This window comes from Pogona vitticeps, chromosome 6, assembly GCF_051106095.1.
Source record: "Pogona vitticeps strain Pit_001003342236 chromosome 6, PviZW2.1, whole genome shotgun sequence".
Classification (NCBI taxonomy): domain Eukaryota; kingdom Metazoa; phylum Chordata; class Lepidosauria; order Squamata; family Agamidae; genus Pogona; species Pogona vitticeps.
Genome location: NC_135788.1, coordinates 109,822,608 through 109,835,386, shown reverse-complemented (window position 1 = coordinate 109,835,386; position 12,779 = coordinate 109,822,608). Strand labels below are relative to the sequence as shown.

Genomic DNA, 12,779 nt, shown 5'->3' with positions numbered 1-12,779 from the left:
ATGACGTAAAGAGGTGGTTGGCTTCCTCCGAAGGGCCGGCCGGGGAGAGCTCGGGAAGGGGGGGCAGGGCCCGAGGGAGGTAATATTAAGTTTCTGTAATCACATGATCCTGGGTCATATGACCTCTCAAAGCTGCTTGAGTGTGTGTGTGGAGGATAGGCACGTTTAAGTTCTGCTTTCCTTTTGGCTGAGTTTTGTTTTGTTTTTATTTACTATTGGGAGGTTTTTCTTTAATTAGAGCCACTTATTGTTCTAGGTTATTTTCAGATATATTATTCTTTTACGTTCAGATCCTTCCCATTTCCAGTTGAGCCAGAGCGACTTTCTTTAACTTTTGGAAATTTGGTTGCTAGGGTGACCTCAAATAACAGGAATACCAAAACAATACGTGTTGTTGTATGCAGCAGTATATTTACCTATAATGGCTGAGATTGTTAAGTGTCTTCTTGTGAGTTTCAGTGGTAGTTGGTTGACTATTATTTAGTTAGTTAGTTAGTTAGTTAGTTATTTTATATCCCGCCTATCTGGTCGGTTAAGACCACTCTAGTTCTTGACTTTCCTGTGTTACTTCAAGTACTTTTGTCGCCTTTTTGATAGAGGTGGTTGGATTAGTGTGCTTCAGCAAAGACAAAGTGTTGGATCGCCTTGGACTGACATTCATTTTAGTGTGAGTTTTCATGGACCATAATGGCCTCTTTTTTTGTCCGAATAGGGTTGTTGTAATCCATGAACTTCATAGTAATACATTTGTTAATTTTAAAGGTGCCCCAATACTTTTTTAATCTGGTTTTTTATAAAATGTTTGTGTGAGAGAGTGAATTGTGCATCATGCTGCAGGGCTTGTATTTATTAAATTTGGAAGTAGAACTAGCTCTAGTAATAATTACAAGTATTGCTCTGTCAGTAAGTTGTCTTGATTTTTGCTATTTAAGATAAATTGGGGGGAAATAATTTAAAAGGTCAGCAATGCTGTATATAAAAGGGAGTTTTATGAGGGCTTACAGCAAGCATTATTAAGAAATTGCAGAAACCAAAGCTCTACAACTTAACCAGCTAATAGTAGAATAACCATTCACATCCTAAACAGTTCCTCTTTCAATGAATTAGAGATTCCGACAGCTATAAATACTCAGCTATCCAACAAACAGCAACAGAACATGGACAGAGTTCCTACTCCAGTCCTCTGAAGATGCCGGCCACAGAGACTGGCGAAATGTCAGAAAGAACAACTTTCAGAACGTGGCCAAAGAGCCCGAAAAACCCACAACAACCATCAGATCCCAGCCTTGAAAGCCTTTGAGATTACATTGAATTAGAAATTCTTAAAAAGAACTGAGGACTGTTTCTAGCCTAACAATCAGATTTGAGTGACTGTAATTATCTGTTCCTATACTGGTTGTAATATAATGCATCAAAAAGGTTCCAGTTGGGGAAGCCTGTACATTATGTTAGAACATTTTGAATGAGTAAGATAAATCTACCCCAGTATTTCAAACACCTTTAAAAATGTCAGATTATTTAAAAAGAAACATAAATAGGGGATTTCCTCTATTTCCCCAGTCCCCCCCTTTTAGAAAGTATACGTGTGGGAAACTCTATGAGTTTCTCTCTCAATTTTCCATTTTTTTTCTCAGACCTTCTCATTTCTGTTGTGTTCCCATAGAGACAGGCAGCAGATGTTAGCTTAGAAAATTTCTCTGGAAACATTTAGGTTTTCCCTGAAAAGTTCATAGGCCCTCCTCCCAAGTGTAGATGAAGTTGTAGCCATACAATCCAGTCTTATCCATCAATCTCTCCCAATCTGGGAGGTTCTAGATATGATAGACTACAGCACCCATCATCCATAGCAAACACACTTGCTTGAGATGGTAGGAGTTCTGTCATGCACATTTGCAAGCTGCTATACATTTCTATTAGAAAGTAAGGACCTGTAGTGTTCAGAGGGCTTCGTTCCCCATTCACGGGTGATGGAAATTAAGGATATGCTGCAGCTTTTTGAAGTTGTTCTCCTTCACTAGAATAGTAACAGATGTTGTTTTTGTTACATTCAGAGGTGAAACTACTTTGGCCAACACCAAATGAGTCTGTGACAGGACTTTAACCCCATCCTACACATCCAAGCCCAGGCCATTCCCGTTCGCTGTCTTTCAAAGAAAGAAGCCTTTGTTCCTCTGGAAAAGATGTGTGCAAGGTTTTGACACTGGTGCTTTCGTTACACAGAATGGAAAAAGCCAGTTGCAGTTGAAGGAGGAATTGCGTTCATGCAACGTGCAAATACTTTTGATCATTTTGGAGGCCTTGCCGTGAGGTTTTTCTTGCTACAAAAATTTTTGCAAAGGTGAAAGAAAACTATATTTGGATTAGATTTACCTAATCTTTGTACCCCTACCCCACCTCCTTTTAAAGGGGGTCTCTGGGGTTGCAGTGCCGTGAAACAGCAAACGTCTAGTATTTTCTAGGGAGATCTCAGCCATTAGGTGTTTAAACGGGTCACCAAGGGATATAAAAGTTTGATCCACATGTTCTGAGAGCAGTACTGCTGCTGACTCCTTTTGAATGAATCCTAAGGAAGCTCTAGGAATGCTGGAATCTCATGACACCGGCAAATTGTGTGAGGAGTTCCCATAACGGTTCTATGTGCCTCCAGTGCAACCTGCAGTATTGCTGATGTGCTGCTTTGGCACATGATCCGTGGATCTTGAATGATTCTGTTGTTCAAAGACTACCAATATGATCTGGACCAGCTCCAGGGAAGCAGCTTTTGCGCCACATGAGTAATGTGAGTCAGGCATTTGTAGGAAAAGAAAGCCTTACACAAGAAAGTTCTTACACAGTATAAATGCAGAAGAGGTGATACCTTTATTAGGACACCTGGTAACCTTGCTTCAGTTTGCAAACTGGCTGATGTTTCTCCTGTAAGGGTACAGGGTTTACAAAGCACATTTTGGAAAAAAAAAAGCATAGTACAAGGAATGCCTGCAAACCAAGCTGCCTCAGAATAGCCCTGCTTAGTGGTATCATCACCCCTCCCAACTTTTTTCCTGTCTTGATTGGCTGTCTACACACAGGTGAGCAGGAAGTATTTTATTATGCCAGCATGATTGACAGATATACACTAGAGGCATGTGTATGTGCGTTCCCTCCCTTAAAGGGTGAGGTTCATTTTAATGATCTGTTCTTTATAGCCTGTGAGATGGGAGGAGAAACAAGAGGGCAAAAAGAGCTTCCTGGGTTCTCTGGATTTGAATTATGGGCCTTGTAATAGGAGACAAAAGGACATACCTGAACCAGGTCCTTTCCTGAATTCTTTAACAACAAGGGGTGCTATTCAAAAGAGGGGGTGGATATCTATGACTTTGATATTATGTAGGGAGGAAAATGTATCAGGAGCAGGATCTAAGGAGTGAAACAGATGGGGCACCATGTTCTGGATGAACAGGGGTTAAGAGTCCGGATTCTTGGTTTCTGAGGGTAGGGCAGAGTTAATTCCTCTGATATCTGAGTTTTGGTCCCTCCCCTTCCAAAACTGGTTGGACAGCTTTCCTGGGTTTCTTACCTGGGCCACTCCTCCTTTCTTCCTGAGACCTGAGCAGGCCGCTCACCTTCCAGTTGCCCTTCCCTTCCCTTCTCTCTGTTTGTAGATCAAACATTCCTCATCTTCCTCACGCTCCCTTCCAATTGCCCTTTCTTTGCACTTACCTGCGACTTGCTTTTTTTATTTTTCTGTAGCTCTTTTTAAACCTTCCTTCTAAGCTCTCTCTCTCTTAAAACTTGTCAAAAATAAAGTGATCCTGTTCAAACGGGCGCCCCAACCTGATGGGTTCCTCGGGACTTGGCCGTTGCCGGCTGGCACTGGCGTTTGCCGTGCTTATGGACGCTGCGGGCACGGGGGCCCTGCTGACGGGCATCTTTGCCAGGCTCCGGCTCCGGGGCCGCGATTTTGGGGACCTTTTGATCTACTCTGGAGCAGTGCTCGTGTTCCTGAGCCTACTGGGCTGGATCATGTGGTATACAGGCAATATTGAAATTGCACCTGAAGAACTGGCAAGGGATTATAGTGCCAAGAGAGGCACACTGGCCCGGCTTGCCAGGAAGATCTCCCGGACGTGGTCTCGACGCCAAGGGAATGGGTTGGCCATGAGGACAATATCCAGCAGCCGGGAAGCCGCTTAGAGGTAATGTAGATTCCTTGCTTTCCATTACTGGTCTCCTTTGCCTATTCCTGTGGTCGCTAGCGTGGCCACCTGTTCAGCCAGCCCTTTGGGGATTGCCATGTTTTGCTCCACACAGTGGAAAGCTCACTTTACTCATTTCTGTGCCTCCTCTGACTATGAAAATGTACTGCAGTGGCTGGGTTTATTTCTGGTCAATTAGCAGCAAAATGGCCCTCTGGGGCCCATGTGAGGATGCATGATTTGATCAGAATTAGTAGCCTCCTGGGCATTATTTTTCCTCTCCCTGCTGCAAATCAAAGCTTGGAGAAAAAAAATTACCTTTTGGATTAGAATTCCCCAGATACCCCACCCATCCCAAGAGTTGTGCTTTCATTAAAAGGAAAAAAAGTAGTTTAGAAAAGTAATTAGCTGTGATGAATAATAAACAGTTAGATTTATTGCACAAGTTAATGCAAATTCTAGTTGCATTACTGATTATGAATATGGAACCGGGAATTATTCTGGTACAGAAGTGCAATGAGATTAGTCAGGTGATCAGACTAATTGTCAGTTTCCTTACTCCTTGTACCTTTGCCGCCAGAGTTCCTTCCCCTTTGCAGCTCTTACAAGCCGAAGGTCCCTATTTGCCACAGAGGCTACTGAAAGCACAGTCTACTGTCAGTCATTGATAAGGCATGCGCTTTCAAAGATCCTAGGTTCTGTGCTCAGCATCTCGGGAGAGGCTGGGAAGGATCTTTCTCTAAAAACCCAGGAAGTTGCTGCCTGGCACTTCCGTCTAGTCCAGTGTTCTCCAAGCTGGTGCTTTTAGGATATGTTGAACTATAACTCTCTAAAGTGGATTGGGATGCTTTTAGTTGCCCACCACATCTGAAGAGCACCAGGCTACAGAAATTAGAGCAAGATGATATAAGAATGGACTGTTTCTGATAGCTTCCTGTTAATTGTCACCTAAAAGCTTTTTTTTTTAAAAAAAAAAACAACAAATTTACACATTACATCCATCCAATCTGTTCTTGTCTTCTCCCAACCCATTGCTCAGTACTGTAGTAAGCTTTTGACTGGAGTGCATTAACTCCCAGATTTAATTCCTGGCATCTGCAGGCTTGTGCTGTCCCCTGCCCCCCAGTTCATGGGTCTGAGAAAGACCTTGGCTTAGGAGCACTGCACTTGAGAGCCACTGGTTGTAGTGGGCACAATGGGGGATGTAGATACGAGTGTGCAGTTGGCAGTCAACACAGGACTACGGGATTCTGCCTGGCACTAAACAACAGTGAACCTGAATTAGTGACAAGCAGTGGCGGCCATCCAGCTCCTGTTGGACTGCAGTTCCCATCATCCTTCACCTCTGTGTGTGCTGTCAAGAGCTGATGGGCATTGCAGTCCAATGCCATTAGAAGGTCACATATTAGCCATCCTAGTCCTATGTGTTATGGACAATGTAAATTAAGAATGATAGGCGGTTTGTTAAGGAAAGGGAATTTCGTTTCATAACAAATTCCCCTTTCCTTTGTAGTGAATGGCTAAGCGACACATTGAAACTTGAGGATCCAGGCATTCTGTCTTTATGCCCAAAACTGCACCTGTTCAACTGCTGCCTGCCAGGTAGCTGTTGGTAGGGTCTAGATTTGTGTCTATATACTACATGGCCAAAAGATGGAATACCTCCCCTTTCCCCTCCAAAAATTAAAATAAAATAAAAGGCACAGATTAGTATAAAATGCACACAGGCTATTTTATATGCATACACATTTAGAAATAATAGCTGTGATTTAAATAAAAGTATACAGCATAGCAGTAAAGACTATGAGTACGTAATTTGCATGTCTGCTTACAGTACCTATGTATTCAGATGATGATTTTGTGGGTGGGCAATTTCAAGTCTGCTCTCCCTTTTATGCTTGTTCTTCTTTGTGGCCTCTGTGAATGCACACAATTGGATTCTGCGCCTGTGCAAGACAACTCAGATGTTTCTAGAGCTTATAGACATGTGATTAGTAGGACGTTCCCCCGTGGAGCACATGCTCTGCCCTCCAAAGGTCCCCTCAGTTCCCTCTGGCTTGGAATCGTCTCACCAGTCTCCCTACAAGCGCCGGGCGAAGAGATGATACCTTTCTCCAGTCCGATATGCCCCTCCATGCAGGGAAATTTACTATTATCATGAACCATCTCGATACCCAACTTGAAATGACTATGGGGATCAATACCACCACTACCACCCCTACTGTCACGAAGATTGGACTGAGCATGTCTATTATGATGAACCAAGAAGGGTGAGATATGCCTTGCCACCCCTGTACTCACCTTTCATATCACCGCCACAACACTGACATCGTTCATTCACGATGTATCCAACATCGATTCACCATACATTGATCCCTACGAAATCAGCTCTCAAACGCACTCTCCCGGTACCAGATTCTCTACTACAACCTAAACGAAGTAAGCACTCTTCCAGACACTCTCGACATCATATATCGCTCCAGGTCACCACCACCTCCCTCCTGACATCAAACAGCACCTGGTATCAAGCACACCTCCACCTCCACCATCACAACCATCTGCATCGCTAACCAAACCACCATACTGATCACCATCCTCACAATCCTCTCTTTCTACTCAAGATTCAACATCCGGTATATCCCACGAATCACTAATTTACCAACTCCATCTTCTGATGTGGGCGAAAACCATCCACCATCCCCATCAGAAGATGTCCCATCTTATTCTCAGCTCATCATGCGAATGGCAAAGTCTTTACAACTCGATATCAAAGAACCACCACCTCAAAAGAAAGACCTGGTCTTCAGTGATCTCAATCAGGATAAGACACCACCCCTTAGCTTGAGTTTCATCCTGGCTATGCTCGATTTAGTAAAAGAATCATGGGACAAACCTCCCTCCTCACTTCAGATTTTGAGACGCGTTGAAAATCACTACAAAACTCATGGCCTGGACACAGCTTTTCTCTCCAAACATCCAACACCAAATTCAATTATTGTGGAATCTACGGTAATCAATCAAGAGCACATAATAAATCATCCGTAGCTCCCACCAACCGAGAAGGAAGAAAGCTAGACATTCTCAGGAGATGACTATTCTCTCATGGCATTTATCATGAGGGTGGCTAATTATCAAGCCACTATGGGTGCATACCTATCATTCAAGTGGTCCCAGACACCACCAAGAATGAGGCCTTAAATATCCGCATTGAGGCCTCAACCTTTGCTAAACAGCAGAGAATTACTTCCCGCCATACCGCGGACGCGGCCTCTAAAGCTATGTCCACCTCTATTCCCTTGAGGCTCCACATCTGGATGAGATTGGCTGGTATCTCACATGATACCAAGTCAAAGATAGAAGACCTTCCATTTGATGGTGCTGGCCTTTTCAATACTAACACAGATGAAGTAATGGATAATCTTCATAAACTCCATAAGACAGCACAGTCATATTCCACCCAAAAATCTTACCAACAAACTTACTGGTATCGGCGCCCTCAAATCTGAAGACAGCCTTTCTTTCACCAGCTGTTTCAACCTTACCAACAATCATATTGACTGTACAAACCACAAGCTTCTGCTGGATCCTATCCTGGTCCATCTGCATCTACAACACTTGCTTTTCGACCTCAGCAGCAACAACCATGCTGACAGCCATTTCGACGCCCTCAAAAGAAGGGTAAGCAATATCCGTAGACCCCTTCTATCTACATTCCAAACTAGACTTCATCCATTCTTCAGTGCTTGGCGCCGAATCACTAATGATCAGTGGGTTCTTTCTATTATCCAAAATGATTACAGTGGGGTCTTGACTTAAGAACGGCTTGAGTTAAGAACATTTTGACTTAAGAACCGCTCTCATAGGAAAATATTGACTTGACTTACATACTTAGATTTGAGTTAAGAACTGAAAAAAACCCACGTGGGAGGCAGGGAAAGTGCAAAAAGTGAACTTTCAGTTAACTGTTGGCCAGTGAAAAGGGTGCCTGTCTGCTTCCTCACTCCTCCCAGCGTTTAGAGAGTGGATTGGGAGACAGTCTTCGGACTGCCTGGTACTGTACTGCCTGGACTGTATTTTCCCTGCCTTCCCTGAACCTTTCTTGACCTAAGAAAAAAAGAAACAAAATATCCCCCTCTAGTGGTCAAAGGCAGAATAGCAGCTTCCCATTAGTTTCTATGGACGGAAAAGAGCAGATACGGATCAAATGGTTTTCAATGCATTCCTATGGGAAATGCAGATTTGACTTGAGAACTTTTTGACTTGAGAACCGCCTTCCAATACAGATTAAGTTCTCAAGTCAAGACCCCACTGTATTTCATTGAATTCCAACGTACCCCACCCTCTGGCACCATTAAAACTACTCCATACTCACTTGCTCTCCATGAAGAAGTTTCCCTTCTTCTACAAAAACACGGCATACTCATAGTCCCTTCCTTGACCCTTCATAATGGATTTTACTCGAGATATTTTACAGTCCCAAAAAAGGATGGAGTACTCCATCCTATTCACAATCTTAGAAACCTTAATAAATTCATTCGACCTAGATACTTCAGAATGCTGACCCTCAACACTATCATCCCTCTCCTTTCACAGGGAGACTGGTTTGTCGTCATCTACCTTCACATCTCTGTCCATCCAACACCGTGTCAGCGGTACTGCTCCCAAGCTGGTATCGGCAGAAACTCACTCAGAGACGTCTTTATGATGGACCTACTGTACCTATTCCCTCTGATTCCACTCATACAATGAACCATCATTTGACTTTGACAGTTCCACTCGAATGCCATCCTCTTCGCTCCATGGTGGCCTCATCAGCCGTGGTTCACCCACCTGAGGTCAATATCGACCCATGTGTTCCATCTCCCGTCTATCTCCAACCTTCTAACCCAGGACAACGGGATAATTTACCATCCCCACATAGATTCTCTGAACCTGACAGACAGCATGGAGGATACTCCCGATAAAAAAATGTACTAGATCGAGCCCAAAAGCCATCGATCCAATGATTATACCAAAGCAAATAGAAAGCATTCCTTTCTTTTGCTTATTCTCAGAACTAACTTACATCGCTGGTTTCTCTGAAGAGTTTACTTACCTTTATCCTTCATTTCTGATCTCGGGGTATCTCATTCTACCCTCAAGGTGTAAATTTCTGCTATTATAGCCCATCAGCCTTCTCAGTCTGACTCTGCTAGGTTTTTCTCTCACCCAAATTTGAAGAACTTCCTGAAGGGACTCCATAATATTCATCCCCCACGTCAACATCCTCTTCCTCAATGGTCTTTGCAGCTTGTCCTCAACGCACTTACCTTTCAAATCAATGGCTACTACAAATTTCAAATTACTTTCCCTAAAAACATCATTCCTTCTAGCAATAACATCTGCTAAACATGCTAGCAAACTCGCAGCCCTCAGATCGGACCCACCTTTCCTTCAGTTCCACCCGGATAAGGTTACCTTCCATTATGATATATCATTTTTACCCAAAATCATCTCTGAATTCCACCTCAATCAACTGTTGATTCTACCAAATCTATTTCCATCTCTTTCTACACCTCTTGAGCGCATGCTTCACATGCTTGACGTAAGATGCTCCTTGGCCTTCTACATCAATAGAACTAAATTGTTCAGAAAGTCTCCTAGGCTCTTCTTACGCTTTCATGGCCCTCATAACGGTGCCCCTGCTTCACCTCAAACTATATCTCAATGTCCAAACTATCTCATTGGCCTATCAGCTCACGGGCGAAACACCTCCTGAACATTTAAGAGGTCATTCTACCAGAGCGCTGTCAACCTCTACTGCCTTCCAGCATGGAATAGAACTTCCTCACATCTGCCGTGCAGCTACATGATCTAATCCATCGACCTTTGTGAGGCACTACCATCTGGATATCCAGGTGAAGAATGATGCTGCTTTTGGCAGAGCGATCTTGACATCCTTTCTACCATGATGTCCCACCATGCGGTATGTGAGCTTGTCAGTCACCCAATTGTGCGCATTCACAGAGGCCACAAAGAAGAAAGGGAGGTTACTTACCTGTAACCATGGTTCTTCTAGTGGTCGTCTGTGACTCCACACATTCCGCCCATCCTCCCCTCTGTCCGTCACATTGTCTTTTCATATAGGCCTTTGACAGTGTGGCAGACTCTTACAGGAACTGAGGGGACCTTGGGAGGGTGGAGCATGCGCTCCGCAGGGGAACGTCCTACTGATCACATATCTTTAAGCTCTAGAGACTTCCGAGACGTCCTGCGCAGGGGCAGAACAACCCAATTGTGTGCATTCACAGAGGACCACTCGAAGAACCATGGTTACATGTAAGTAACCTCTCTTTTTATGTTTAAACTGGAGTTGCGCTGGAGAGGCAGGCAGGCAGGCAGAGGTTCCCTTCAGACACATGATTCTGTGCTTTAAAGTTGGACGCATGATCCTACTGTTAGGAATACTATCTAAAAGGAGTGGACAGAATCCACCCAAAGAATAGCATGCTGCATGAAAAACTGAACAGTTTCCAAGATTCCTTGAGGAGGTTCCCAGTATTGTGTCTTTGCATAAGGTTGGAAACTGATCACTCACACAATGGATCACTCCATGAGTAAAAGAGGTGGACGGCTGTCTGCCCAATAATGCCAAAGCTGCAACCCAGGCCATGATAGTAGTAGTAACTTTCCAACCATACATCACAAGGGGCTTCAGGAAGAGACAGAACTTGAGAAAATATATTATTGAACTACAATTTCCATAACCCACCACCACTGAACTCTGGGAGGTCGGCAAATGCGTTTAACAAAATAACTTTTGAATTAGCCTGGTATATGCCCTGTTTCTCCAAAGTTGTTTTTAGAAGATCTCTGGAGCATCGTCCGCTGAATGCAGTCATGAGTTCACGTACAAAGTATATTACTCAGAATGTCTATACATGTATATAAGCATGTTCACATGCATTAGGAATGCACATGACACCCCCTTCCATCTTCACTGAATGCAAGATCATGCTTCTTAGCCAGACCTCCAAGACTGACATGATGCTGGCCATACCCCTCTGGTGGTGTCTGCCATTTCATGTATCGTCAAGATGGCAGGACTGTACATTCAGGGTCATACAGAAACACACACACACCAAAGCCAGTATTAGGAATGTAAAATGCACAGTGGGAGGGAAGCTACATCACCAGCAGATGTTCCAGTGTTTGGGAGGTCCAAGAGGTGGTGGTTCTTCGCCACTCATCTAGTGTTAGGAAGCATGCGCATGTCATAATCTTTATAGTCACATCACATAGAACAGGTGTTATGTCCCTTTTGGAGTTTGTGGGGAAGGGGCTGAAACTGACAGCAAGCTCAGGGAAGAAGTGAGAGTGAAACTTCCCAGTTTATCGCTAGGTCCTTCAACCACCATGCTTCATATATTTTCACCAGCATTGAACAAGCCACAAATTTACATTTTACAGTATGTATATCTTTGTGTTGTCTCTTTTAAGACCTGAAGTCTAAATCTGGAAAAGGCTCAGAACAGTTCCAGATGATATTTTTGATCACTACCATCACCATACCTCATTTATAGCATGTGATGACAGCATGATAAATACTCTCTAATTTTTCCATTGCTTTTTCTGTTCTTCGTTCTTAGCATGGAAAATCCCTTAGTGGTAACAAATGGAAGGTGCATTCTCATTGCTCACTTGAGAAGCCCTCTGCTTAGAAATGATCTTATTTAGAGAAAATCCATTCACACACTGAATGGACTTCATCTCCTGGTCTATGCCTGTGACCAGGTCATCTGTGTGCCAGCTTGGTTTGGTGCCTTGGAGGTAATGCTTTCCCTTCATGGAATTCCTTATCTTTAAACCCAACATGGACTGAAAAGCCCTTCAAACAGAAGGCTATCCTAGTCTATGAGATCTTCAGTCTCCTGTAAAATAGGATATATGGCCTCCCCAGTTGGAAACAGAGTGCTGAATCTATGAATGTAACAAAAGCCTTGATGGATCGGACCAAAGGCCTACCTATTAGTTCAGTATCCTGTTTCTTAATAGTGGCCAGCTGCATGGCTTTGAGGACCACAGCTCTGCTTTCCTTTTGATCTGGTTAGTTCCCTCTCTGCTTTTGTTCCTCTTTCAGCATCTGCATTAAACTTTTAGCACTTTACTGTCACCTGAAACCAATGACAGCAGATATCCTTTTTTATATGAGGCTGACGCAAGATAACACTCCCATTTCCACACCTGCCGTTGTCTTCCAGGTCGACCTTCATAGCTTAGGCCCTGCTGTGTTGAATACACCTGCTATGCGGCAAACTGTGTTTTCCCCCCCTTGGCTGTTTGTGAGGTGTGCTTAGTGGGGTCCATTCAGCTTGATGGGCTCCGAAGTAGAGCATGAGGAAATTCCGTTTTTTTAGACTGCTACTACCAGATGTTTACAACCTTGATTGAGTTTAATTTATATTTATAAATATCACACTTGACTCTTTTTAGAAACCCTATTATACTTGGCCAGTCTTCCTTCACAGGACTCATGGCTGTGTGTACACTCATCCTTCCTGTCTACTTGAGACACCAATTGGGCAGCAGCACCCAATCCATGCTATTCTCCCTAGTCCTACAATC

The 12,779-nt window shown here is 43.6% G+C and overlaps 1 protein-coding gene across 2 annotated transcripts in view; it reads left to right on the top strand.

Annotated features, from left to right (window-relative positions):
• The first annotated feature begins 22 nt into the window (after window positions 1-22).
• Window positions 23-12,779, top strand: part of TMEM238 (transmembrane protein 238) — a 196,677-nt gene continuing 183,920 nt past the window's right edge. The window contains exon 1 of one of the 2 annotated variants that reach the window (XM_020798762.3): window positions 23-4,175. In XM_020798762.3, the coding sequence (XP_020654421.1) occupies window positions 3,817-4,173 (357 nt within the window). In that variant the 5' untranslated portion in view covers window positions 23-3,816 and the 3' untranslated portion in view covers window positions 4,174-4,175. The remainder of the gene's footprint in view (window positions 4,176-12,779) is intronic. The other variant, XR_013537150.1, reaches the window with a different exon arrangement.